General features: G+C 52.1%; 15 protein-coding genes across 15 annotated transcripts; 5 read left to right on the forward strand and 10 right to left on the reverse strand.

Annotated features, from left to right (window-relative positions):
- The first annotated feature begins 24 nt into the window (after nucleotides 1-24).
- CC77DRAFT_957613 (acetyl-CoA synthetase-like protein) lies at nucleotides 25-2,380 on the forward strand. The gene is made up of 2 exons (XM_018535538.1): nucleotides 25-1,810; nucleotides 1,890-2,380. Exons 1-2 carry the CDS (start codon nucleotides 361-363, stop codon nucleotides 2,201-2,203), a joined length of 1,764 nt encoding a protein of 587 aa, XP_018388501.1. The 5' UTR covers nucleotides 25-360; the 3' UTR covers nucleotides 2,204-2,380.
- Nucleotides 2,381-2,597: 217 nt separating this feature from the next.
- CC77DRAFT_1048047 (hypothetical protein) lies at nucleotides 2,598-3,321 on the reverse strand. Its single transcript, XM_018527507.1, has 2 exons — nucleotides 3,044-3,321; nucleotides 2,598-2,985 (listed from the first exon to the last, which is right to left on the reverse strand). Exons 1-2 carry the CDS (start codon nucleotides 3,215-3,217, stop codon nucleotides 2,665-2,667), a joined length of 495 nt encoding a protein of 164 aa, XP_018388502.1. The 5' UTR covers nucleotides 3,218-3,321; the 3' UTR covers nucleotides 2,598-2,664.
- Nucleotides 3,322-3,694: 373 nt separating this feature from the next.
- On the reverse strand, nucleotides 3,695-5,410 carry CC77DRAFT_1038674 (UAA transporter). Its single transcript, XM_018527125.1, has 2 exons — nucleotides 4,951-5,410; nucleotides 3,695-4,891 (listed from the first exon to the last, which is right to left on the reverse strand). The coding sequence occupies exons 1-2, from the start codon at nucleotides 5,151-5,153 to the stop codon at nucleotides 3,841-3,843; spliced, it is 1,254 nt and encodes a 417-aa protein (XP_018388503.1). The 5' UTR covers nucleotides 5,154-5,410; the 3' UTR covers nucleotides 3,695-3,840.
- A 49-nt stretch (nucleotides 5,411-5,459) lies between these two features.
- Nucleotides 5,460-6,625, reverse strand: CC77DRAFT_693243 (hypothetical protein). The gene has a single exon (XM_018532774.1). The coding sequence runs from the start codon at nucleotides 6,435-6,437 to the stop codon at nucleotides 5,766-5,768; it is 672 nt and encodes a 223-aa protein (XP_018388504.1). The 5' UTR covers nucleotides 6,438-6,625; the 3' UTR covers nucleotides 5,460-5,765.
- Nucleotides 6,626-7,754: 1,129 nt separating this feature from the next.
- Nucleotides 7,755-9,331, reverse strand: CC77DRAFT_983788 (poly-binding protein 4; the record flags this gene model as incomplete). The annotated part of the gene is made up of 4 exons (XM_018536155.1): nucleotides 9,167-9,331; nucleotides 9,011-9,099; nucleotides 8,536-8,954; nucleotides 7,755-8,479 (listed from the first exon to the last, which is right to left on the reverse strand). The coding sequence occupies exons 3-4, from the start codon at nucleotides 8,927-8,929 to the stop codon at nucleotides 7,755-7,757; spliced, it is 1,119 nt and encodes a 372-aa protein (XP_018388505.1). The 5' UTR covers nucleotides 8,930-8,954; nucleotides 9,011-9,099; nucleotides 9,167-9,331.
- A 498-nt stretch (nucleotides 9,332-9,829) lies between these two features.
- CC77DRAFT_1017919 (GroES-like protein) lies at nucleotides 9,830-11,095 on the reverse strand. Its single transcript, XM_018524501.1, has 4 exons — nucleotides 10,974-11,095; nucleotides 10,911-10,927; nucleotides 10,028-10,858; nucleotides 9,830-9,976 (listed from the first exon to the last, which is right to left on the reverse strand). Exons 1-4 carry the CDS (start codon nucleotides 11,073-11,075, stop codon nucleotides 9,874-9,876), a joined length of 1,053 nt encoding a protein of 350 aa, XP_018388506.1. The 5' UTR covers nucleotides 11,076-11,095; the 3' UTR covers nucleotides 9,830-9,873.
- A 655-nt stretch (nucleotides 11,096-11,750) lies between these two features.
- On the reverse strand, nucleotides 11,751-12,265 carry CC77DRAFT_1006502 (yippee-domain-containing protein; the record flags this gene model as incomplete). The annotated part of the gene is made up of 2 exons (XM_018523421.1): nucleotides 11,751-11,984; nucleotides 12,035-12,265. 2 exons carry the CDS (start codon nucleotides 12,263-12,265, stop codon nucleotides 11,751-11,753), a joined length of 465 nt encoding a protein of 154 aa, XP_018388507.1.
- Nucleotides 12,266-12,410: 145 nt separating this feature from the next.
- On the reverse strand, nucleotides 12,411-13,667 carry CC77DRAFT_693519 (hypothetical protein). The gene is made up of 3 exons (XM_018532775.1): nucleotides 13,001-13,667; nucleotides 12,840-12,918; nucleotides 12,411-12,728 (listed from the first exon to the last, which is right to left on the reverse strand). Exons 1-3 carry the CDS (start codon nucleotides 13,406-13,408, stop codon nucleotides 12,631-12,633), a joined length of 585 nt encoding a protein of 194 aa, XP_018388508.1. The 5' UTR covers nucleotides 13,409-13,667; the 3' UTR covers nucleotides 12,411-12,630.
- On the forward strand, nucleotides 13,256-16,036 carry CC77DRAFT_1017922 (TPR-like protein). The gene is made up of 3 exons (XM_018524502.1): nucleotides 13,256-14,115; nucleotides 14,201-15,472; nucleotides 15,525-16,036. The coding sequence occupies exons 1-3, from the start codon at nucleotides 13,533-13,535 to the stop codon at nucleotides 15,686-15,688; spliced, it is 2,019 nt and encodes a 672-aa protein (XP_018388509.1). The 5' UTR covers nucleotides 13,256-13,532; the 3' UTR covers nucleotides 15,689-16,036.
- A 124-nt stretch (nucleotides 16,037-16,160) lies between these two features.
- Nucleotides 16,161-16,485, forward strand: CC77DRAFT_693559 (hypothetical protein). The gene has a single exon (XM_018532776.1). The coding sequence runs from the start codon at nucleotides 16,205-16,207 to the stop codon at nucleotides 16,382-16,384; it is 180 nt and encodes a 59-aa protein (XP_018388510.1). The 5' UTR covers nucleotides 16,161-16,204; the 3' UTR covers nucleotides 16,385-16,485.
- On the forward strand, nucleotides 16,486-17,676 carry CC77DRAFT_693581 (hypothetical protein). The gene is made up of 3 exons (XM_018532777.1): nucleotides 16,486-17,035; nucleotides 17,162-17,376; nucleotides 17,654-17,676. Exons 1-2 carry the CDS (start codon nucleotides 16,586-16,588, stop codon nucleotides 17,360-17,362), a joined length of 651 nt encoding a protein of 216 aa, XP_018388511.1. The 5' UTR covers nucleotides 16,486-16,585; the 3' UTR covers nucleotides 17,363-17,376; nucleotides 17,654-17,676.
- Nucleotides 17,677-17,987: 311 nt separating this feature from the next.
- On the reverse strand, nucleotides 17,988-19,215 carry CC77DRAFT_1048054 (hypothetical protein; the record flags this gene model as incomplete). Its single annotated transcript, XM_018527508.1, has 2 exons — nucleotides 18,238-19,215; nucleotides 17,988-18,057 (listed from the first exon to the last, which is right to left on the reverse strand). The coding sequence occupies exons 1-2, from the start codon at nucleotides 18,963-18,965 to the stop codon at nucleotides 17,988-17,990; spliced, it is 798 nt and encodes a 265-aa protein (XP_018388512.1). The 5' UTR covers nucleotides 18,966-19,215.
- Nucleotides 19,216-19,596: 381 nt separating this feature from the next.
- On the reverse strand, nucleotides 19,597-20,426 carry CC77DRAFT_1058825 (hypothetical protein; the record flags this gene model as incomplete). Its single annotated transcript, XM_018528168.1, has 2 exons — nucleotides 19,597-20,262; nucleotides 20,340-20,426. 2 exons carry the CDS (start codon nucleotides 20,424-20,426, stop codon nucleotides 19,597-19,599), a joined length of 753 nt encoding a protein of 250 aa, XP_018388513.1.
- A 1,072-nt stretch (nucleotides 20,427-21,498) lies between these two features.
- Nucleotides 21,499-22,514, reverse strand: CC77DRAFT_1048056 (hypothetical protein; the record flags this gene model as incomplete). The annotated part of the gene is made up of 3 exons (XM_018527509.1): nucleotides 21,499-21,959; nucleotides 22,016-22,294; nucleotides 22,346-22,514. 3 exons carry the CDS (start codon nucleotides 22,512-22,514, stop codon nucleotides 21,679-21,681), a joined length of 729 nt encoding a protein of 242 aa, XP_018388514.1. The 3' UTR covers nucleotides 21,499-21,678.
- A 1,255-nt stretch (nucleotides 22,515-23,769) lies between these two features.
- CC77DRAFT_1017927 (hypothetical protein) lies at nucleotides 23,770-25,112 on the forward strand. The gene has a single exon (XM_018524503.1). It carries the CDS (start codon nucleotides 23,933-23,935, stop codon nucleotides 24,914-24,916), a length of 984 nt encoding a protein of 327 aa, XP_018388515.1. The 5' UTR covers nucleotides 23,770-23,932; the 3' UTR covers nucleotides 24,917-25,112.
- Nucleotides 25,113-25,311: the final 199 nt, after the last annotated feature.

Here is a 25,311-nt window from a genome sequence, read left to right on the forward strand (position 1 = left end):
CCGCAACGGAACCGGAACCCTTCCCCAGATTTCCCCAATCCATGGTTGTAAGCCTCGACATCAGCTACCGTTGCACCCTGCAATACATGTATTAGATCGCTTCCAGGCAGTGGCTGCTCTAGAGAAGAGCTGAGATATATTTCTTCTTCCGTTCCTTACCCTTGTTTGGTTTGCGCCTGTGAACCTTGGATTGCTCAAGACCTCGGACATCTCTCGCATCTCGTCCCATAGCGGAGCTACTCCGCACTCTTGCGTCTATAGCTTCAGCTCAGCCTGGACCAATCTGTAGATCGGTATTTCTATTACGCGTATATAAGTTGTCGTTGTACCCATAGACCACTACATTGCCGTGCAGATACAATGGAGGGGGCCAAAGACCGTCTGAAGCAACTCGCGTCGCACTTCACCTCAGCGAACCCTGTCCCCGGACCTCCACCTATCCATCCCGGCGACAGCCACGAATACCATCACCGACACAACTTCCACACCCTCAGCCCAACATGGTTTCTCTGGCGCGCGGCGCAAATCGAGCCCGACGCGACGGCAATATACCACAAGACAGCAAACAACAAGATCCTACGGCGCTCCTACGCTGAAGCTGCGGATCGCGCACGAGGCCTGGCATACTATCTGAGGAAACACGGATATAAGAGAGTCGGTATACTGTCGACAAATACTCCAGCCTTTTTGGAGAGCACATTCGGCATCGCAGCGGCAGGAGGTGTCAATGTCGCGATCAATTATCGATTGAAGCACGATGACATCAGCTACATCTTCCAGCACTCGGACGTTGATATGATTATTGCGGATGCCGAGTTTGTGGGATTATTGGACGAGTACAAGAAAGAGAGACCGAGCATACCGATATTGGTCGATACTGATACGGACGCGACCGAAGGCGAGCTCTCAGGCCCTTTCGACGATGCAGTACTCGAAGGACTGAAGTACGATATCGAACAGGGCGGCAAAGGCTGGGCTGATCTAGAGGCGCAGGCAAAGGACGAGGAGGATGTCATGGCACTTGCATACACCAGTGGGACAACGGCACGACCAAAGGGGGTCGAATATACACATCGCGGCGTCTACCTCGCTGCAATGGGCAATGTTATTGAATCCGGACTAAACTATCACACGGGCCGTGCAAAGTATCTCTGGACTCTTCCCATGTTCCATGCCACCGGTTGGACCTTCCCATGGTCTGTAACTGCCGTGCGAGGAACACACTACTGCCTCCGCAAGATCGATTACCCAGAGATCTGGCGCCTACTCAAGGAAGAAGGTATCACGCATTTCAACGCTGCGCCTACTGTCAATACCCTCCTTTGCGCGGCAAAAGAAGCAGAACGTTTACCTCAATCAGTGAGAGTGACTGTAGCGGCAAGCCCACCAAGCGCCTGGCTTTTTGAACAGATGTCAAATCTGAACTTGAATCCTGTACACGTCTATGGCCTTACGGAAACCTACGGTCCAATCACCAAAGGTTACCATATGCCTGAATGGGATATACTTCCGGAGAAAGTCAAATACGATCGTATGGCACGACAGGGTCATGGTTTCATCGTCGGCAAAGCGACGCGGGTCATCAAGACAGAGCAGCCAGAGGGCGTTCTCACCGACGTAGCAAGAAACGGCAAAGAGATAGGCGAAGTCATCTTCGAGGGCAACATCTGCGCGAAAGGATATTACAAGGATGCCGAGGCGACGCGTAAGTTGTGGGAAGGTGGCTGGTTGCATACGGGCGATTTGGCGGTTTGGCATCCAGATGGCGCGATCCAAATTCTGGATCGGGCGAAGGACATCATTATTAGTGGTATGTTTTTGTATCTCCTGAAATTCTCCTGTGTTTGCATGTTCTCTTCAAAACAACATACTGACAATACATCTCACAGGCGGTGAAAACATATCGAGTGTAGCTCTTGAAGCTATGCTGTCTACTCACCCCTCCATTCTCGAAGTCGGAGTGTGCGCCGTTCCTGATTCGCACTGGGGCGAACGACCCAAGGCTTTTGTTACCACGAAAGACGGAACGAACAGCGAAACCCTAGGCCAAGAAGTGATACAATGGGCTAAGGAGAATAGTAATATCAGTCGATTTATGGTACCCAGAGAGGTTGTGGTTGTGAAAGAGCTGCCTAAGACGAGTACGGGTAAGATCCAGAAGAACGTTCTTAGGGAGTGGGCGAAGAAGGGTAGTGTAGAGTAGACTTGGTTTAACGGATATTTTGTGTCTATTTGCGATATGTGCCACCTGCATGTACGCGCCGCGCCACATATGAGAACATGCCAAAGCACTATGAGAAGGAAAGTAACCGATGTAGGATGTATGTTAGATATATATGGAAGGTCAGTCTTGCGAGATGAGTGCTAATTTCAATACCACGCTCAGTCATTGTTGGCCCAATAACAGTAATACAAGATCTGTTCGAAAGACGCATCATCCTCTTCTCTCACGAACACGAGCAAGATGTTTAGCAGCAGCAAGTTTATATATCTTATGTGACGTTGTGTTCGACGCGCTGGCTACCGACAATAAAAACCTTAAACGTGCAGAGGCAGCAGCCATAGCATATGCCAACATGATAGTTCCTACACGAATGCCTCCACGTGTTCTGGTCCCTTCATTGCTCCATTCACTGTCCATCCCGCGACTAGGTATCAATACTCTCACAACACCCACCCATTAACCCCAACGAACACTACATCAAACCAAGCTTGCGCTGCCATGAACACAACTACCCAATTTGGTGTCCAAAGCCCCTCATACCGCATCTTATATGCCTGCCATATCACCATGTGAGCCGTTGCAAGTACCAATTTTCCCACAACTGCAACACCAATCGTAACGTTCCTCCGCAGCACCGAGCCACCGACGTTATCGCTAGCGATGGTGATGAGATAACCAATCCAGAAACACGTAGATATTACGAGAGAGATGGAAGCAAAGTATGGGAGAAGGGGTGCAGAGCCAGTTGGCGTTCCCTCAAACTAGATGATATCAATACGTATACTCTAGAGGTTGATGAAGAATTAGAGTTCTACTTACGAGATCTGTGGCCCAGACAGTAGTGAAGATGGCGCTGATCAAGAAGACGGGTGCACAGATAGTGTCTGTCGGCGCGCGTGAGGCATGAGCGTGCTTTGCGACGAGTCGATATTCGTTGGGGCGGGTGCGCTGCGTCGCTGCACCATAGGAAGGCAGAAGAGGTTCATTTGACATCGTCCAGAGCACTTTGTCTAGGTAAATATTGGAAACAGAATATCTGGGTGGGAAGTGAGTGTTGAAGTCGGGGAAGAGAAGGTGGGGTAATCGAAGAGTGGTGGTGCAAATGAGTAAGGCTCAGCCTAACTGTGCCACTTCGTTACCTTTTACAGGCGGTCTCTGTCATGCACTCGATGTTTGTACCGTTAAGAATCAAGGTCGGCCTGAAAGCAGATATGGATTTCTATTATGACCGATCAACCACAAACACATCATTCACCCACACTTGCACCATCAAGACCCCGATAAGCAAATACGGGATCTCGAAGCTTGGTAGTGGTTGCGTCGATCCTATCATATCGACAGCATCGAAAATTGTGTATGTGTTTCTCTTTGCAGAAGACGGAAGTTGAAGGAAGTGTAGACATTTTCCGGGCAAGCGTGATGTTATGGTATCGCTGAGTAAGGCACACTTAACACAGATCGCTTGAGATGGCTCCCAGCACTTTAAAATATGTGTTTGACAAAACAATCTTTTCTAAATCCTCTTCAAATGAAAAGTCTATCGTCAGTCACTCTAGCGAAATGAACATGCCAAAACTGCTCTATGTTCCAGGATCCAACAAAAACGCCTATATCGTCTACCTCTTCCTTTTCTCTTCCTCTTCTCCCTTCTTCTTGGCCGCAGCCTTCTTCGCTTTCTCCATTCTCCCCACCGCAGCCTCAGCCCCAATTCCACCAAAGACCAGCCCAACACCAAGCCATTGCATGCCTGTAATCTCGTGACCAAACCACCACACGCTCCAAACCATTGTCAACATCTTTCTCGTAACCGTGACAGTAACAAGCAGCAACGAGCTGAAGTGAGCCAAGGTATGGAAGATGAAAACCTGGCCTATAGCGCCACAGGCTGAGAACATGAGGACGTCCCAGCCTACAGCGGGGTAGGTGGTTATGAAAGACAGCGCGTCAGAGAGTTCACCGGAGGTAGAACGGGGGTCGAGTCCGATCCAGGGAGCGAGGGGAGTGGAAGCGAGGAGCGGGGTGATAAGGAGGTATGAAACTGTCAATGCTGTAGACATGATATTCTGCGCACACATCATTTGGGGCCCAGTGAAGCCTTTGAAACTGCTGAAGATGTGATCTTGAACTGTGTTGGTCAGACCGTCGAAGAGTAGATTGACACTGAGTAGAACAAGACCGATGGTTTGCGACGCGTCCGCATTGACACCTTTCTTCGCGGCCTTCTTCGCAGTTGACGGGCTGTGCAAGGTAAAGACGGCTACACCCAGTGTTACAAAACCAACGACGGCGTACTTGTACATTGGGTACCGCTTCTGGAAGAGCGAGATGTGGAGGAACATGACAGGTAGCAGCTTGCAGCTTTTAGCCAAGATGAAGGTGACATAGTCGATGTGCTTCAGACTCGCGTATCCGAAGGGAGAGGCGAGCGACGAGGTGACGGCGATTCCAAGGAGCGGCACCAGGATGTCTTTGGAAGGGAATATAGGGAGCACTTTGCGAAGGCCGGTTTTGGGGTCTTTCTTCGCGGAGAGGTTGAGATATAGGAGGCCGGTCATGGCAGCAAAGGCGGATTGGACCGTATTGAGGAAGATGGAGTATGTGAAGCGCTCGTTCTTGGGACCGTGGGTGGTGGTCGTTAACCGCTCTTGGATCCATGCCCAAGTCATGCTGTCTTGCTGTCAGTCAGGGTCCTCGAATCCAATCTACCCTCGCGCCCTGTGACTTACAAACTCCCGTATATACCGGCGACGCAAATGACCAACTGGAACAGGCCTGCTTCCTTCTGCTCCTGGGGGTTTCGCGCATGGAGCTCCGCTTGCTCCTCCAGCTTCTGCTCGATCGCATGGACTGCGCCGTCTAATTGGTGATGCGCATTTCCATTGGCACCTCCCTTGGTCTCGTTGACCTTGCGTCGGACTGCTTCTGCCATTGCGGGTGCTCTATCACGGTGGTCCCTCGATTGACGTATTGGTGATGATTTCGTGCAAGGGGCGCGCGGGCGGGACTATAGCTTGTTCTGGCGTATACAAAGGAGCGGACAGCGCAGTGAAGAGCGCGCGAAGAGGGAAGTCAGCAAGACCGTGTTTGTAGAGCGACTGCGGGTGGAAGCGACAAAGTACACCTGTCTTTAGATTTACATTGCATTGACCAAAGATTCAACCGTGGCATCAAGGGCCCGGAGCTAAGACGGAGCTAAATGAGCGGCACGAGCCATGTTTGAGCCTCAGGGATACCCACTTCGCTAATTCAATCGATGCGGGGGCGACGCTTCACTCGGCCTGTCGGCGAGCTGGTGTGAGTAGACACAGAACACGTCTGGGAGAAGCTATGTATTTCGATTCAAATTTTGCTTGAATATACCAGTCAGTTCCTGAGTAGATATCTATCTAGGCAGTGGCTACAAGCAGCGTCAAAGCCTCGAAGCGTACCGCTCCAGCCGTCATAAAGGTCGTAAATGCTCGCTAAAGTTGATCCAGAAAAACGCGCCAAACGCCAGAAGATGCAAAACCCACTTTTCCCCAAGAGCCAGCCAGAATGCAGCTCACGCCTCACCTCTGACAATCTTCGCAACAGCGCTCTTCACTAGCACCCACATGGGCCCAGCGTTGACTTCCTTGCCGCCACCTTCCTCCATCCCGCATTTCCTCTTCCACGCGTCCCTCCATCCTCGCTCAGTATCCTTCTGCTTGAGCCTCATCAGCTGCCCCGCTCGCTTTCCTTGCCTTCTGTACCCCGCCATGAACGCGTCCCATTCTCTCCTCTCCTTGACGAAAATGACTACACCGTTTCCTGCATCGATTGGCTGGCTACCCCCAGATAGGATCCGCGCCTCCCACGCGCTACCCATGGACTGGAAGGTGAAGTTTGAGCTGTGCAGAACATAGTAGCGTTTTCGCTTGCCGAACTTGGAGGCTGCGTTGGAAGAAGGCGTAATCCAGTGTGTCGCGCGAGAATAGATGCCGTCTGCCAGGGCTTCATGAAGAAGCTCAGAGGGAATGTATTGTCGGCACTGAAGGAGGAGCTTATTGCGGAGCAGACTAATGTCGATGTCTGGATGTGCGGTGGGTATTTGTGGCGAGTGAGATAGAAGTGCTTTGGTCTGTGTGCGTGTTGAGCGCGCTGGTGGTTTGGATATGCGTCCCGAGGCCCGTATGACTGTGACTGGGTTGCTGAATTGGTGGGGTGTGATTGTCTGCGTTTGAATAGGCGCCATGGCTGGAGTGGTACTCAGTTCAGAGTAGTGTTTGGTGTGCGGGTCGTAGCAAGTCTTGTATTCTTCAAACTGTGGTTCCGTACAGTGCCGGCTGGGAGTAAAGTCGTCGAGTAAGGATTTCAGTGTGGAGGAGCAGAAGCGAAGAAGAGAGGGAACATGCGGTCAAGAAATCATCTTTAACCATCATGCACCCCTTCCTAGAAGAGCATAGCTCCTGAAAAGAAACAGCTGCCATCCCAGCCTTCGGAAATCAGTCGGGTGCCAAATCTGTCTCTGCCCTTAGTGCCCTAGTCTACCAATCCCTGGGCGCGATCCTGGTCTAGGCAAGCACAGAACAGTGGAAGGATTAGCGAGCCCTGCCCGCCGAACCTCACCGTATGGGGCGTGGGGGAAGGATTGTACAGCGTGTGCAGCGACAATTTCCTCGACTTGTTGCTGTTGCTGGTACATGTGCCGTGGAATATTTCGCCTCAACCTTCTTCAACGCTGTCTCTACAGCTGACTTCACAAGGTGCAGGGTGGCACAGGCCGGACGTCTTGCGCAGGTGCTTCGTCCGAGCGTGGCACTAATGACGTACTCCGCCTGAAGGGTCCAACGGTTCGGACAGCCTCGTTTTGCACGTGTAATGCTAACCTTATGTCCCTTTGGCCGGCATCACCCTCAAGCTTTCGCAAGCACAGCATCACGCATCGAATTTAGACACTAGCATCATAGAATTCTAGATATTTATAATAGATGTTGTTTGGTTGTATCGGAGTGTCGGTAGGGAGAGCAAGGAAGGGGGAAGGTGTTCGGGCAAGGAGTGAGGGAGTGATTAGGAAGGTACATCGGAGTGTTGTGGTAGAGACCAGGAGATGGCGAGAATCATCTCAGTTCTTCTCCAGCTCTTCTTCGCCAAGAAAACCCAAAGATGGATGTCAGAGCTGCTACCCATGAGCAGATGTACTATCCGGATATCAAAGGCCATAACGTCATGACATTCGTGAGCCGCTCAGCGTGCACTCGGATCTCTCTCGACAATAGAAAGAAAAGTAAACAATGCTCCAGACAATCCATGGTATCCATCAGTAACAGCAAGTAAGAAACTAAGCAAATCCATGCTTTTTGTTGACGGTTGTCGTGGCCTCCATGACTAGAGGCATAAATGCAGATGGCGACGAATATAAAGATTTCGCAGTTTATAGCGAAGCCTGAGCGGCCTCGGGCTGTCTGGCGACCCCCAAGAGAGTGGGCAAGGCCCTCAAGGTGTAGCGACAACGCCGCGAAACTCCTAACGGCGCCGAGGTTGGGTAGCAGATGCATATCTACGAAGCGATCTACTCCTGGGCCTGGCTGCGACGCATCTTTTCAGCCTCAAGGTTCTCATAGAGAAGATAGAGCGCCTTCTCGTTAGCACTGGCACTACCAGTGATGGTAAACATGCGCTCGCCAGTGTCGTCATGGGGTGCCTTCGCAATGGAGATACGGGCGTTGGAGGTCTTGCGAATCTCGCTGATCTTGCTACCGCCGCGTCCAATGATACAGCCAACCATGTCAGATGGGATGCTGATGTTCTGAGTCTGCATCTCTTCGCCATCTTCGGTATGCGTTGGGGGCGGAGGCCTGCTCGCGGCATCGGAGCCAGATCGTCGGGAAAAGGCAGGAGGCGAATCACTGAAATCAGCGCCATGACCAGTGCGGTTGTACGAGCGTCCGCCCATACCACCGCTAGGTGCACCACCACCGTTGGATAGTGGGACGGGGCCAGCGCCAGGCTGAACCCTGACGGCAGGATTGTAGAGGACAGTACCGTAGCCGCGCTCGGAGTCGTCGATGAGGCACTTGCCAATCTCCCAGATAGCCTTCTCGATACCGCCAGGCGATCCTTGGACTTCGACGATGCGCTCGGTGGACTGGGGGAGCATCTCCTTCTGCGCAACCATACGAACGCCAGAGGCATCCTGAATCTGCTTGATCTTCAGGCCCTGGCGACCAATGATGGTACCCATTTGGTTGTGCGAGATGAGCAGGCGGATGGCTACAGAAGTTAGCTTGGTACCAGCTCTCATACGCAGCCATGTCGCTGGGAGAGCGCCGTGGTGTCGCAATTGTACATACGATGAGTGCCGTCCGTGCGGATAACGCCGCCCATGCCCATTGCAGGAGCGCCTTCGAGCAGACCTTTGGCGACTAGGCCATATGCCTTGGCGATGCCAGAGAGGCTGCCAGTGACGGAGAGGACACGGTCATGAACACCTTGAACGACCTTGCTGACACCGGCGCGCACGCCAGTCTCGTCGCGCAGGTCAGCAACGTTCTTGCCCGCCTTGCCAATAATGACACCGGCCTCCTTGGACGAAACAATGGCTCGAAGGGTGAGCTGCGACTCGGCGTATTCCTCTTCGGTGCGCGGGGCTACTTCGCCCTCACCGTCGATGTTGAGGCGGTCCAGTTGGTCGGCGACGCGGCTGGCATCTTGACCGGGACCGGGTTGGGGCTCTTCTGAGGACATGTTGTGGAGATGGTCTAGGGAAGCGCTGCAGCTGCGGTCAGTGACGTAGTTTCGCGACACGCGCAATGTCGCGATACTTACAAGAGACGAAGTTGTGTTGTGGAGACGGAAACGAGACCTAGGTGTAGTGGGGTGGAGAGGGTGAGGAGGACGGGTCGAAACTCTCCAGACTATTGTGTCAAATGTCAGTGACTGTGTCGAGGTTTGTGTTTGGAGGTCGGCATGGAAGCTACTCACTGGCGATTACGGAAGTGGCGGGGGAGGTGGTCGGTGCGGGATAGCGAACAGGTAGATGAGAGGGGGGAGCAAGGGTAGGTGGGAGCGGAGAGGAGGGTTGGGGGACGCGTGGGAGAAGAGAAGAGAGGAGTGTTGTCTGAACCAGTTTGGAGCGTGCAGGTAGAGTGGAGGTAAGGTGACGGAGGGAGACGAAGCCCTGGGTCTGAGCAATATTAGGGCGGCAGATGTAGCTTCTCTTAGCGAGACGGACGAGCCTTGCCGTATTCACAAAGATTGCAGATGCTGGGAGGAAGCTACGGAGGATTCAATGCATTTCATGTCCTTGTGCAGCAGTCGACACCGTTCCTATGGGCAATCACCATGCATGGCCTGCAGGCGTGAATGCATTGAGCTGTTCGCAAGTATCGCGCGCCCCATCATCGAACACAGAACAGAATAGACCCCGCGTGCACAGGCCTTGAAAACGGCCACGTCCCCACGAAGATGCAGCTAAATCAGAGCATCCAGGGTATTGGCTAACGATGGTTGGAATGTGAATGTATCGTGCCGTCCATAATTGCGATTGGCTGAGATGTGCGGATCATCCACTATTCAATTGTTTAACTCAGCTTGAGGACACTGTGACTCTGCCAACCTGTGCACTTGCCCCTACTACCATCAACGCCTGCTACCTCAACACCGCTCAATGCTTTTGTCACGTACGAACCCTACTTCTGCGCCTCGAAAACAACTTTCTGCACCTTCATCTTATCGAACAAGTCATAGCCTTCAAGGGCTTCGCTTAATGGCATGATCTTGTCAGCCATGAATCTGTCACGGGTTAGCCATCAAATTTCCTCCATGTTCCAGCCTCAAACTTACCCAAGCTTTTCCTGATGCCGCTTTAAGCTTTCCAAAGCCTCCTCGAACACACTTCTCACCGGACACCTTCCCATCTGAACCCTAACGTTCTTGTTGTATGCTTCATTGCCGGTCCAGGGTATCTCGCCATTATGCACACCAACAGAGCTGATGACACCCCAAGGTCGGACAAGCTCATAACCCATGCGAAGGGCAGGCGAAAGTCCGACAACTTCAATGATAATGTCTGCACCGCGACCCTCTGTGAGCTCTTTGACACGTTTGTCCAGGCCCTCGCGATCAGTTTGAAAGTTCCAGGGCTCTGCACCCAGGGACTTGGCGAGTTCCAGGCGAGAGGGAACAGAGTCAACAGCGAGGATATGTTTTGGCTTGTAGTCGGTGATGTTGCAAAGTGCGCAGAGAGCTACAGGGCCACAGCCAATGAGCACGACGACACTGTCCTTGATCTCCTCTGGCGTGGAGTATTGGAAGCCGTTCTTAGCTGCGAACATGCCTGTTGGAAATATATCTGCCATAAGAACTAGGGCCTCGTCTTTGATGCCCGATGGTGCTTTGACGGCCGTCGAGTCGGCTAGAGGGACTCGGACATATTCCGCCTGGCCGCCATCTAGGGCAGGGCAGCCAAACAGCTGGCTCTTGACACATCGCGAAGAGAAGCCGTGGGTACAGTAGAAACATTCGCCGCAGGAGGTTGTAAATGGCGAAACAACACGATCCCCGACTTTGAGTGTCTTAATCGATGAACCTACTTCGTGAACGTGGCCGGTAAACTCATGACCCATCACAAAATCGGTAGCAGATGGTTGATGGCCGCGGAAAACGTGCAGTTCACTTGATGTGTTCAGTCAGAGATGTCGGTAGCATCGATGGTGATTCTAAGTACCTGCCGCACAATGCCGTCTGCGAAGGATTAGTAGGAAGTGATGATGCTGAACTGCTAGCGTACCTTTTCAACTTTGACGATGATATCTCCGGCATCTTGAATCTTTGGAATCGGCCTATCTTCAATCACCACCTTCCCCGGTCCCTTGAATACCACTGCTTTCATGTCGTGTTTGATTACTGCAACTGATTATCGATGGTAAGATACTGAGATGAGCGTGACAAGATTGAAATAAAGACACACGTTTGAGTTGAGAAACTAGGAGCGACCAAGTGGAGCTGGTGGACTACCTATAAGGCGCGATATAGGGCGCGCGCTCTGACGACATCGGACGCGCGAAATGGTCCTCGGTGATGATGTGGTATGGTAGCTTCTGCCCCGCCGAGGTTCGACTGCGGGGTACACACCACGGGCAGTGGAAGTATATTGGCTGCACGGATGTTTCACAGCTTAAATAACATTGCTGAGGTAGTGAGCCACGCCTGGAGACACATGGGAAATGTTGAGACTGGTGTCATGAGTTGATGAGTTGCGCGATTCGGTTCTACGGACTTGGACAGCTCATAGCTCTAAGAAGCTCGAAGCTCGAAGCTCACCGCAGCCCTCCGCCGCTTCCGCATCAACATGCCAGCTCGTGGATGAAAAAAAAAATAGCAACAGCACTGTAGGGTCTAGCGTACCATGTAAACCCACCTGAACGCCTTGTCGGAAGTTCAGTCAAACCCAAACGCGTAAACACCTTTCGTAAAATCCAAGCCGTATCGCCATATCCAATCCAAGAATCGCAACAAATACCCATGCAAATATGACGTCGACGGCATCTAGTAAAATGCTCTCCCTCTAGGTGACGGTGCAAAGTAGCTCCTCCTCCAGGATGAACTTGCCCTCCTTGTACTTCTCGCTGGCCTCGTATGCCTTGTCGTACTTCCAACCGACAGTCTCCTTGCACTGGCGACAGTGGATGTCTCGTACTATGTGACGTCCTGTGGTCATGTTGCGTTCGTTGGGGTCGGATTCGGTAATGTTTACGACGCTGTCAAAGAGATAGGCCTTGCCGTGCTGGCCACGGAAGTTCTTCGCAATGTTAGCATTCTATTGATGCGTGGAGTTCAAGGCGCGCTGACCCTGCTGAGTATGTCATCGTGGTTGGAGAGATGGGTCTTGCAGTTCTTGCAGCCGTAGATGCGCGACGAGGTGGAGTTGAGGTAGATGTTGTAGGTGAGTCCCATGGTGATGGACAGGCGATCCGACTCGCTGATCGAGGGCTGCTGGGGTGTGGAAGATGCGTCGAGACCGTGGCGGTAATCAGAGCGGTAGTCAGAAGTGGCCACTCGTTGTTGGTCGCCGCCTGTCATACGTGCTGTTGGCGCGGGTGTGAAGGGGACAAAGGTGGCGGGGAGCTAGCGGTGAAGCGTTTGAAGGGCCCGAAGTTTGTGGCTCCCGCTGTTGCGCCCAAGCGCGATTACTATCTTAGGATGTGGAATGAAGCCTTGGATCTGGCCTGGAGGTGACGCCGCTATGCCGGTAACTGGTGGCACGTGCGTATCGGAGCGGGATGACGGAGGCGAGGGGCACTGGTGGGTAGACAGAGAGCGGCGGTAGTGTGACTGGGACGTCAAGTTGGGTTGAATACTCTACACAAGTATCTACGTGGCATGGGCTGAGACTTTGTGGAACCAGACGATGAGGAGTGCAGTGAGAGAGCTCCAGGATCGCCAGGCTAGTGCATGTGGTGAGATGGAGCGGGGCCGTCTTGGAGGAGTAAGGTGGTCAGCTGGCGACGCACGCGGACGGTATTCTGTCCAAACTCGAAGAATTCTAGGGATGTGTTTACATTAGCATGGACGACATGGAGTCGATTGAAGAATCAACGTTTCGACAATCGTTGGCCACAGTCTCCTCTGATTGGTCACGACCATCTCGAGTTACCTGTTTGGGAACATCCAGCCGATCGCGCAGTCCCCAAATGTTTCTCTCCGCAATGACGAGTCATAAGATAAGCGCTTGCCTGGTAGGAGTTATCCTCGGTGTTGTTGCTTGTCGTCTTCGGACATGTAAACATGGACCCGCAGACCCAGAGAGCGTTTTACATTGGCACACAAAGAAGCAGGCTGGCCGTCGATAAACCAACGCATCGACCGACATGTGACGGCGAGCGTTGGGAGTGGGCAGAGTTTCGCGCATCCTCCATGCAAGGTGTTGTTGTTCTCTGTTGACGCTGCGGCTCCCAACCTCTCTTCGCGAACTGGGCGAGTCAGACGCCACGCAAGGTATAGCTGTAGAGTGAGGGTGAAACGACATAGGCAATTGCAGAGCGTCTGCAGCACGAGCGAAGTGACAGCGGCCAGTAAATGCACGCCTACGCTCATGCAGGTGATTGGCGTCGCGGCGTGTAGGCGATTATCAGCCCCAGCCTTCCGATGCACGTCCGCTGCGGCTTGCCCTTGTGGCAGACGTGCTAGCGGGCTTAACCTCGCTGATATGGAACATTCTAGCATCGTTTTTAGGACCAAAATCCCAGCTTAATTTTTATCCGCCCTGGATCTCAACCAACAGTCGCTGCAGCCAGACTAAATTTCTAGTGACACCATCCAGGCCGCTATCCTTCCGCAGCTCGCCCCCATGGTTCTTCCCTCCTTCTTCGCATCCTCAAAGAAGTCGTCCAAGACCAGAGATATCCCCAACCTTGCCCCCCGACCTTCACCCCAGGCTACCGCGGGCACCCCTCCTGCCTCGCCTGACAAGCACACCCACTCCAAGGTGAAAGACCGGGAACGCTCCTCCAGCCGCCGTTCGAGCTCGTACTCGTCCAAGCGTTCCTCCAAGTACGACCGCGACTCACACCCGCTAAATCTGCCGCCTGAGGAACGCCAACGCCTGTCCTCGCAAATGTCCGCCATGGACCAGCCCACACCCCAGCCAATGGACGTCGACCGGGAACACTCGTCCTCGCCCGCACCCTCGAGCCCGGTAGCAGACGCCCCAAAGACGAATGGCGCCAACGGCGCCCCAGACGGGCCCGCTCCTCCTCCCCACAGATACACAAAGAGCCCGCCGCCGCCCACAGCAAACTACGCTGCCACCCCCGAGGCTGCCACCCCGCCTGCTGAGCCCCCGACCATAGACGCCGAGGAGTACAAGGCTGCTGGCAACAAATTCTTCAAGATCAAGGATTACCCACGCGCCATCGAGGAATACTCCAAAGGTGCGTAGTCATACTTGCCATGCACTAGCCGCAGCTTTGCACTACACAACACACCAAGGAGAGCTTCGGGCTAACCAATCCGCAGCTATCGAGGCCGACCCCAAGAATGCCACCTACTACTCGAACCGGGCCGCCGCCTACATTTCCGCCAACAAGTTCTACGAGGCCATGGAGGACTGCAAGATGGCCGACGAGCTGGACCCCAACAACATGAAGATCCTGCTGCGGTTAGGCAGAGTATACACCAGTCTGGGACGGCCAGACGAGGCTGTGCAAGTATACGACTCCATCAATGCCACGGCCAAAGACAAGCAGCCTGCCTTGACAATGCAAAAGCACCTCCGCATGGCCGAGGACACTGCACGGAACGAGGGCTCGGGCTCCATGGTCATCTACGCTCTTAACGAGGCTGAGAAGGGCCTCGGTGCTGGTGTAGACAAGCCCCGAAAGTGGCAGCTTATGCGGGGAGAGGCACACCTGCGCATGGGCAATGCCAATGCGCTTGGGGAGGCACAGAACGTTGCCATGTCGCTGCTACGGTATAACAACCAGGACCCGGATGCTCTCGTGCTTCGCGGTCGCATCCTATACGCCCAGGGCGAGAACGACAAGGCTGTCCAACATTTCAGACAAGCGCTTGCCTGCGACCCTGACTTCAAGGCTGCTGTGAAGTACCTTCGCATGGTTCAAAAACTGGACCGCATGAAGTCGGAAGGTAACGCTGCCTTTAAGTCTGGCAGGTTCCAAGAAGCCATCGACACCTACACCCAGGCGCTAGAAGTCGATCCCTCGAACAAGGGCACAAACTCCAAGATCCTTCAGAACCGAGCCCTTTGCCACAGCCGGCAAAAGAGCTGGAAGCAAGCCATTGCCGACTGCGAGAAGGCGCTGGAACTCGACCCAAGCTACACAAAGGCACGGAAGACCCGGGCAAAAGCCTTGGGCGAGAACGGCAACTGGGAGGAGGCTGTGCGTGATCTCAAGGCCATCCAGGAAGAGAACCCGTCGGAACCTGGAATCGCCAAGGAAATCCGCGATGCCGAGATGGAGCTCAAGAAGAGCAAGAGGAAAGACTACTACAAGATTCTCGGTATCGAGAAGGATGCCACAGAGCAACAAATCAAGAAAGCATACCGAAAGCTGGCCATCGTACATCACCCAGACAAGAACCCTGACGACGCGGATGCTGCAGACAGGTTCAAGGAGATCCAAGAAGCACACGAGACTCTGAGCGACCCACAGAAACGTGAACGGTACGACTCCGGCGCTGATCTTGTAGACCCCAACGACATGTTCGGTGGGGGCGGTATGGGTGGAGGCATGGGTGGCATGGGTGGTGGCATTGACCCAGAGATCCGTAAGTACAATAACCACTGTGAGAAAACATTCACAGCTAACAAAAGGCACAGTCATGCAAATGTTCGGTGGCATGGGTGGAGGCATGGGAGGCGGCCGTGGCGGAGGAGGTGGTTTCCACTTCAGCAGCGGCGGTGGCGGCAGTCCATTCGGTGGTATGGGTGGTATGCCCAGCGGTGGTCGAAGAGGAGGACCACCCGGTGGCTTCCCCTTCTAAGCGCCTCATTTATACCCACACAACCCCCACGACGACGCTCCGGTTCAAAAACAGCATCCTCTCTTTGATTCGTGTGTATACCCTTGGCAGAACACTTCCGACAGATTTCATTCACTGGCGTTGGATACAGGAGACGCGCGAGCAGTAGATGCATAGACGGTCGTTCGGATCGCTCTCCTGTATTTGGGTGGGATGCGAAGCATTGATTTTCACGTTGGCTCCCGAGGGATTTAGCATTGCCTGGCGTCTCTCATTACTATTTTGTGCATGAAACCCACCTCTAAGAAATGTCTGCCGTATGTGACGTGTTGGAATTAGTAGTGTAATGCGAATTTTTTTTTAAAAAAAGTTAACGACCAAGGGATTGTCTTCGTGCTCGTGACGTACAGACAGAGATGGCCTCCCGACACAAGGACGAGTCGCAATGGTGTTCGTGTACAATAGCCGTTGTGGTGGATCGTTCATGTCGTGACATTTGCAGCAGAAATCGTACCGAATCGTGTGCAAAAGGAGCCAATGACGTCATACACACTAAGGTCTTGTGAAAACCGTCCAGTAGCATTTCGCATGACCTTGATTTCCATAGTGCCCGAGACCTTAATTCTTATTCTTTCTACCTCAATTAGTAGTAACCCCATCGAAGGTTTTTCTCACGAGTATCATTCCAACAATAGCACCACTTCGTATAAACCCTGAGCTGGGAAAACTTACTCCTTGTTTGGTACGTTAGGTTTTCGCAAGTGGTTTTGACAACGTTCAAAGGGAGCATAAAGTCTATTCAGACTGCACCACCAGTAATAGCTACTCGAGCATTCTTTAGAAGACAAGGACCTTCTGAGAGGCGCCTCTACACTCTCTCCACCCTCTACAGATCGTGCCACGTAACCGTACGATTGAATGTCTACAATGCAACCTTCCAGACGCGGCCGTCCAAACCGCCAAACACCCACGTCAGGACTATCACGAGGCGCCCACACACCGCGGGACCGCGGTGACTCTACGCCATCCTCCATCTACAATTCCGAGGCCAACTTCCATGTCTCAGATTACCGGGGACGAGGACGAGGACGAGGTCGAGGTCGAGGTAGAGGCAGGGGCCGTGGTGGACCGAACTTCAGATCGGACCCAGACTATCCTCCCGTCCCATCCTTCGCTTCTCTCAACCCCGGTACAGCTGTTTCCATCATCCTCAAACAAGACCAGCCCACCGGACACCAAGTCCGCGGTATTGTAGCAGACTTGCTAACGCGTGGCGATCATCCCCGGGGTGTGAAAGTAAGGTTAAGGGATGGAAGGGTTGGTAGGGTACAGAAACTTGTCTCCGAGAGCGAAGGAACGCAGGGTGAGGCTGTTGTTGGTGACGCTGGTGCGGGGCTGGGTAGGGATGGTGAAGGTGGGGGAAATGGTGTAGAGAGGAGACCGGGGAGGATGGTTGGTGGGAGAATAGAGAGGGATATTAGGGATGAGGATGAGTATCTTTATGATGAGAGGAGGAGGAGACAGCCTGCGGATGTGGGAATATTTGCTGCGCTGGAAGAGGCGGATCGGAGATATCAGGGAACTGGGAGTGGAGAGTTGAGGAAGCCTCAGGTTGCGATATGTCCGGTGTGTGAAGATTTTGAGGGAGATGAGGCAGCTGTTGCACATCATGTTGAGGAGCATTTTGGGGGATGATGGAATTGGAAATGGTGGGTTGATTTGCCATCTTGCTCTGCTTGAAAGGGTCTTTCATGTATACGACGTCGAGCAGTGGTTAACTATCTCCGTCGTGTCAAGGTCTCTAACATGCCTTGCGTAAGTGACCATATATATCTCTGAGCCCTAACAACATCTTTGCCGTCGCGCCTGCACCACAGTATGGTATCGGCAGTAGCACATTCCCCCTTCCCCGTTTTCATCGCCATCTCACTTGTAGACTACATCCAGACCACGCTTCTCGTCCACATAGTTAAACTCATCCCTAAGAAGCCAGAACTTCGCACCTTTTCCTTCCTGGATGCGCCCATGAGCCTTGTGGTGGTTGATCACATTCTGTCGGCGTTTACTATAGACCTTGACGAACTGCTCGTCTTCCTTCCAATCCTTGAAGATGCTCGACGCAACCCATCCTGCGTTAGGTAGACGCGAAGAGTTTCTTCCGTCGGGAAGATTCCTAGTATTGATGTGGTCGCAATCGAAGGCACGAAATGCTCTGTTGGCCATATCGAGGTCGATGACATTGTCGAGAGCGTTCCACCTGAGCTCGTTGAGTTTGTCTTTCAAGATTTCAATCTCATTCTCCGGCACCTCAATCTCAATCTCAGGGCGGTCTTGGGATGTCGCATGTCTGGGAGTCTGGATGTTCACACCCACCTGGGCCTGCGAACAGCCTGAAAGAAGTCTACAACGGTGTGAGTGAGATACTCAATGGAGAGGAGGAAGATGGATGGGTAACGGAGGTGCTGGGAGTAACCCGCTGCATTCTCAGAACATAAGATGATGATGTCACACTAAAGAAATCAAGCGTGGTTGGTCTGTCGCGAAACCTAAGATCATCAATCGTTACGTACCTTTTCGGATCCCTTTGAGTCCTTGAGTTGCTCACGCGAGACTCCTGCACCTCAGCTTCGAGGTTGGAGAGCCGTGCCCTAAAAAACTCTGCATCTGCTTCGCTCGCTGAGCGCTGTTCGGTAAGCAGTTTGTTTGCTTTGGTAAGCCTTGCGACCTTATCTTCCTCGACCGCCAGCTTTCGCTGCAGATCAGCGATCCGTCCTTGGCTTGCAGTGTTATCGCTCGATTGAGATGTTGCTTCATCCAATTCTTGTTCTGCAACATGAACATCCCCGCGAACCGCGGCAAGCTTCACAATGAGGCGATCATAGGAGTTCTGTGGTCGAGCGCACGAGTGCGATATTCCTTGCGCCGCACCAGTAATATCAGCCAGTTCGACATCCTTGTGTTCCAGAGCGGCTTCGAGCACTTCCATCTGTGCCCGCAGCGCCTCAGCTTCCGACGTCGTGGTGGTGTGGGTAGCCTTTTCCTGCTCGAGATTCTGGTTCAGAGCCTTGACCGTATCAATTTCACTCTGCAGGCGCTGGACTTCGACTTCTAGATCGCTGTTCTTGCGGTCTGCAACACTCAGTTTAAATCTCAATCTAAACAGGTCCCTCTCTTCATCGCTGTCGGAGGCGTTGTCTTCTGATGCGACCGTGCTGCTAGATAGCATCTGATATCGCTGCTGTCGACTCGGATGCATCCCGGCGTAGGTATCATCGTCATCAGAGTGCGCGTATGCCATTTTCCCCCGAGTAACTGATTAATTTGACGCGATTGTGGGTGGTGTGTGTGTGCTGGCTAGCTGGGAGTCGCTCCTACTTGATCTGTGTAGCAGAGTCTATGGTGCTTGGCAGAACGCTTCCGCCGAGAAGGAAGGCGTGCAAGAGCCTGGGGCAGGCATAATATTTGCAGGACTAGAAAATGGTGAACGAGGAAAGTGAGGGTTGCGAGGCCACCTGAGCGTTGCTGGTAGCTCTGTCACGGGCCACATGCTGTGAGACAGTACCTAGGTATGAGAAAGCTGTCAGCAGAGATGTCGAAATTGAGGAGGTATTTGGAAGATTGCTTACCTGGGAAACAAGATATAGGACGAAGAAAAGAACAATGCTATCTGCTATATTTGGAGTACAAGAAGTAGATCCATGAGAGTTGGCAAAGAGCTTTGATACATTCTATAACACGCGATCCGATGACGGCTGATGCACACAACATCATCTTTTGGCGATGAGAAGCCGACAGTAATAGAATAGGTAATACAGATTATGGGGGACTCTAGCGATGTGTTCGTTGTGTATACGGCCATGAGAAATACAAGTAAAACGATGGCGACAGCAACGGCTGGCATCAGGTCGTACACTTATGGTGGCTCATACTTACTCATTACCTGCCAGGGTCGCTTCTCCGTTGGCGGCAACATTGATACCATTAGATCCACCAATAGACTTACTGCCATCCGAACCTTCTGTAATGCCTAGATTTCCGCCTAGATTGTCTGCGTTGCCATCCTGGCCGAGAGTGATACCAGACTCTTCAGAGAACCTTTCAGATTCTTCAGTAGCCTTGACACCATTTGACTTTTCTCCCGTTGCCTCTTGAGCTTCCTTCTCGGCTTCCTTCTTCGCTGCCTCTCCTTCGGCGCGGCCAGGCTGGTTTTCTGTACCAGCGCCAGCGCCGGCCTCAGATTTTGCTGGCTCTTGCTCTTCCGTGGCAGCAGGCTTCTGCGCTTCAGCAGCGGAGTTTCCCTCCTCGGCAGTAGCGGGCTTTTCGCCTTTTGTTGCTGAAGACTTGGGTGCCTCTTCAGTCGTCGCTGTACTGTTTCCCTTCTGGTTTCCGCCGAGCTTAAGACCGTCGCCAGTAATTCCGCCACCTGGGCCACCCAGAGTGAGTCCTCCAATCGTGAGACCACCTCCTCCACCTCCTTGTTTTTGAGCTTCGCGACGGCGGCTTCCCCCGTTGGTCAACGAGTCTAGACTCTGAAAGTCTGCGTCGCGTCTAATGGGGTGCGCTCGGTACGAGCGGGAAACAAGAGCTGATTTCGTCTATCACACGGATAAGCATATGCTACAGACCAAATATCGAACGATGCCAAGGTAGTGTCGAATTTGGATATACTTACTGCCCATAGTGTGCGGGGAGGAACGACGAAAGCATCTACGCACGATATGACCAGAAGACCGAGAGTCAGTTCGAGAGAGAGCTTCATGTTGGCTGATTAGATACTCTGGAAAAAGGGTGTGTAAAGAGAATAGCTGTCCGGCAGCAAAGTTAACAGAAAACCAAAACGAATTGAGGATGTTACCAGAAAGCTTATCAAAGGTCAGTTGGAGATCTGTACTGTAGATAAGTCTTTTCCAAGCCCATGAGTCTCAGCAACATATGCTTACCCGAGCCACCGTCTAGTGCGTACATTGGCATTGCCGGAACCTGCATAATGGAACGCATCCACAACGTTTACAGGTCAGCTTGGCAATCGTAAGTGGTCGGAGCACTGTGTCAAACGCCAATGCGCGGCATGGTCGACCACTCGCTAGGATGTTGGGGTCGCTCATGTCGCAAAAGCGTCGCAGCTCCCGTCTGGGCCCTGATGGTCGTGTTCTAACCATTCGGCCCTCGTAAAGCCGTCTTGGAAGAATCAAGTAAGAAAGACAAGTCATGGCTAAGCTTCTGGATGGTAATTTTGTGATGCTAGGAAAGCCAAGAACGAATTTGAATCGAGACACGAATTGCGGTTTGAGTATACCGGTTCTGTGTTGAAACAGAGTCTACAGGTCGTACGATTCTTCTGTTAAAGAAAACTTAAGGTGTTGCTGAGCGCATTGAAAGACCTGTTTGGTGACAGTAGGTTTGCTCTTGTCAGGACATGATCGGAAGCACATGTTCCAAGGTCACGACGACCTTTAAGTGGCGACAAATGTACGCGAGTGGAGAGGGAACACGAACAACAATACACAATATCGATCTGAAATGGAACGAATTGGCGATGAAATTGATGAGCGGGACGTGGCTATCCCGTCGAGTGCGGGCTGGGAAACCACGCGAAATTGACACGCTAGCGACAATGACTAAGCCTATGCGACGAGATTCTCGGGGTCGACTGTTCTTGCGGAAGCTCTTAGGCTCACAATTCATGTCAGCATGTCACATCATGACGTTCCGTTGTTGTCTGCACCGAACAACCATGACGCTCTCACGGATCGAAGTGATGCTGTATTGGTTGGGGCCGTGCCACATTTTATGTGAGTATGAGATTACATGATACGTTATCATTTTTTGGACTTGCCTCTCATGCTACGGCTTAATCAGCTTCAACATGTGTTCCTTATCCAATATGTGCGGCAAGCTAATATGACCTCGGTAAGGTAGATGGCTACAACCTTTCCACTGCGCTTTCTCCGCCTAGATAGATTCGCATACTTCAATACCACCCCAACCAAGCCTACTCGTGCCGGCACGTCTTAGCCGTTGTAGAGACGCTCTCCATCGTCTCTATATTGCTGGAAAGCCTCGTGTAGTGACTCCACGGTCTCACCAGGGAAAAGATGCAGGAAGAATGCGTACCCTTTTTTGCGCTTCACCTTCCACATGAACAACTGCCGCTTCGCGTCGTCATTCCAACCGGTGAAAATGAATTGGCTTTTGTTAGTAGATGGGGTGTCTTTCACCATGTCGCGGGGATGTGCAGTAGAGGCTTGTGAAGCGCGACTGGATAGGCCAACAAGATTCTGAGAGGAAGAGTCTGTAAGATGGTGGGTTAGCCGGAAGACTAACAACAGATTTCAGGTCATCGTTTACCTGCGCCACGATCTAAATAGACTCCTAGATCTTGTGCTGGTCCACTAAAGCCAAGGCCACCCAAGTCAAGTGATCCTCCTAGTGCCTGGGTCTGCCTGTGGTCTCGAGAGAATGCCGCGGCTGGGAAGCCTCCCAAAGTCCGAGTATTGTTCCTGTCTGCCTTGGTATCTGGCTGAGCATGACGAGGAACCACGAAAGCCTCGCCAGTCCAGACCCTACCGTCTGCATAACGCCAAGCCTGATCCGGGTCTTCCCACGAGGGTGGGTCCGCCGCTGGAGCTATCCGCTAAACTCAGTTCGGAGTCTACAGATGGAGATATTCTTAGTTACATAGATTGTGTAGTCGGTTGACCGATCCACGTGGCTGCATAAATGAAGAGGCGAAATCTCCGTTATTGTTTGGAAAGAGCGATTCGTCTAGATGTCTCAGGGGACGGTATCCACGATTAGAAGGCTCTGCTGGCGGATGGTCGTTTTTCTTATCAGGTGAACCAGCCATTTGTAGTATAAGGAAGGTATCTATTAGGGTTTCTGTTGGAGAGAAAATGACACTACGGGAAAGAAACGTATGAGCCCTCGAAAACAGATAAACCAAAACAATATTGATAATGATCGCGAATTTTGATCTTTGTACATGTTAAGTGAAGGCAAGAGTAATTGAGTCAAACAATACTTTGCCCCTCAAAGACGACTTCACCTTGTTGTTTCTTGACTCACCAACAATCTACCTGCCCTTTGTTCAATAACATTCGAAAGTCTGCTCGTATCATCGTGTGAGAGCGATGGTCATCTGGGACGCAAGAGTGCTGACTACTTCCAGGCTACAGTGAATCGTGGTGCTGGACTTCATATCGTCATTGGTATCATATGAAGGAAGAATGAAAAGTGAGTGACCATACAGATCAGAAGCAACGAGTGAATTTAATGGTCCGACTATTGCAATTCGCTCACACTAAAACCCAGAAGCTTGCCATCGGCATTGTCTTTCTGTGCCCTTGTCAATAGTGGGCTGAGCTCTTCTCCGACTCGCTCGTACTTTCTTGCATACAAATCCCTTGATAGAAATGGGAATACATGATTCCTTGAACCATAGTTTCTCTGGTACTGGTAGTTTTGCAAGGCAGGACTTCCATGACCCATTAGGGTGACAACTGGCTACGGTCCCTTGTCTGAAACGTTGCTAGTGTATCCCGCGTATCACGAGGGTGGATAGGCTTGAGCTCGCTGACAAGGTCCTGAATTAAGAAGTCAGGTCTCAAGCCAGAGGTCTACAGCAATCCCATTTACCTATTGCGCAGATGTGTGAGGTGCTCGCTAGGCGCCGCGATATTGACTAGGAATTGCCGGGACTGTCAAGAAGTTGTCTGAAAGCCTTATCAGTCATGAGATATACAAAAAGTACTACAAGACACCTCTTGCCATACTTAAAGCGGTGCCGAAGGTTTGTCGGCATGCGCCAACAATCTCGTACAAAACCTTATTGTCGATATGGTATGATAATTCTATGAAGCTTCAATGAAGCGCAAGCACCGGACTTCTAGAAAGATTGGGCAGTAGTTTGAATACGCGATCGAGAGCTATCTTCACTTGAGCGGCCAATGTGTTGTTGACAGCTGGCAATATCATTTCGAAGAGGTTATGTGGCAGGCCAGATACAGTTAGCGTTCTGCGCCACAGCTGTGGCCGAACATAACGTCATTGTTCTCCATCTCGCTTCACAGCAGCTGCCCACTTCCTACAATCTCTACAGTACGGACGGCAGACGTCCTTCTTCTCACACAATCGAATTTGATAGCTCGTATTTTTGCGCTGTGGTTGAAAGCCACTTTGTCCATTGGACTGCAGTTTCCTTACCTACAGGAGTTAAAACAGCAACCTCCAGCTCAACCGAGCACATCACCCATCTCCCCTACAACCATGGCAACGCGTCGTAAACCAGACAGCGACACAGACAACGGTGTACCTCTCACAGCGGGCATGCCCGGCGGTACCATCCGCCCACCGACCTCATCGGCGCGTCGCTCCCCCTTCCTCCCTACGCGCCTCGAAGCACAACTCATCGCCATCTACCCATTGACACTCCTCCTCGGTAGCGTCTTTAGCATAATTTCGCCTTCCAATCGAGCCGCGCCCTATTCCGCAACCCTACAGTCTCACCCTACCGAATTTGCGCCCTCATACTTTGCGCAGAAAAAGAACATCTTCAATGTATACTTTGTCAAACAAGGATGGTTCTGGACTACACTAGCATTTGCTGTCTTTGTTACCTTCCATCCTGGTTTCGGTCAGGGTGCGAGTGCGAGGCGCATCCGAGCGGTCATGCGATATGGTGTTGTGACGACTTGGTGGTGCTTCATGACACAGTGGTTCTTTGGACCGCCGTTGATCGATCGCGGCTTCAGGTTCACTGGAGGTCAATGCGAAATAATAAGAGATCCCGAGGCGAGGGAAGAAATGAGCAACACAAGAGAATATATCACGGCTGCGACGTGTAAGGCAGTTGGTGGAACTTGGAAGGGTGGTCATGACATCTCTGGACATGTCTTCTTGCTTATTCTTGGCTCATCGCTTCTGTGGTTGGAATTCCTGCCTGCGTTGACGCGTGTAGAAGGGCTGAGAGACGGAAGGTTGATCACTTTGCCAGATGGCAAGGTTGCAAGTGTTGCAGTGGAGAAAGAGCTGGTGAAGTCTGAGGGTGAAGCTACCGCGCGTGGCGTCAAGTTCGCGCTCGGTGTCGCGGCGCTGATGTGGTGGATGCTTCTCATGACAGCTGCCTACTTTCATACTTGGTTTGAGAAGTTCACGGGCCTGCTAGTCGCATTCGCAGCGCTGTGGACTGTCTACTTCCTCCCAAGAGGCGTTTTCCAGGTTAGAGCGTGGTTGGGTATGCCTGGTGTATGAAAAATTTACTGTGTAGTAGCGAACTGCAGGAGTGGCGGTGGGCATTCATCTTGCAGATCGCATGGCGGCGATCGCAAAACAAGCCGAGAGCGGCGACGACATAGACTGCATGGCGAGTTGGTGAGTTGACGAGTCAAGCGCTTGAGCAAAAACATAATGAGTATAGTATTGTTTAATGGCATATATTACCACTTCATCCTGTGTTCGACAACAGGCTCATTAGGTCATAGACGTCATTTTCGAGCAAAAGATGGTATGATTTCAGAATGATACCAAAGGCAAATCCCTTGCCGTTGTCGCTAACACTAGGTATTCCGGGAATCCCTCCGTGCCGCTCCCTCTACAATCTCGGAGCTACACCAACGGTTTTCTAGTGACAGGCATGTTGTGTTCCG

This window comes from Alternaria alternata (assembly GCF_001642055.1).
Source record: "Alternaria alternata strain SRC1lrK2f unplaced genomic scaffold CC77scaffold_5, whole genome shotgun sequence".
NCBI lineage: Eukaryota > Fungi > Ascomycota > Dothideomycetes > Pleosporales > Pleosporaceae > Alternaria > Alternaria alternata.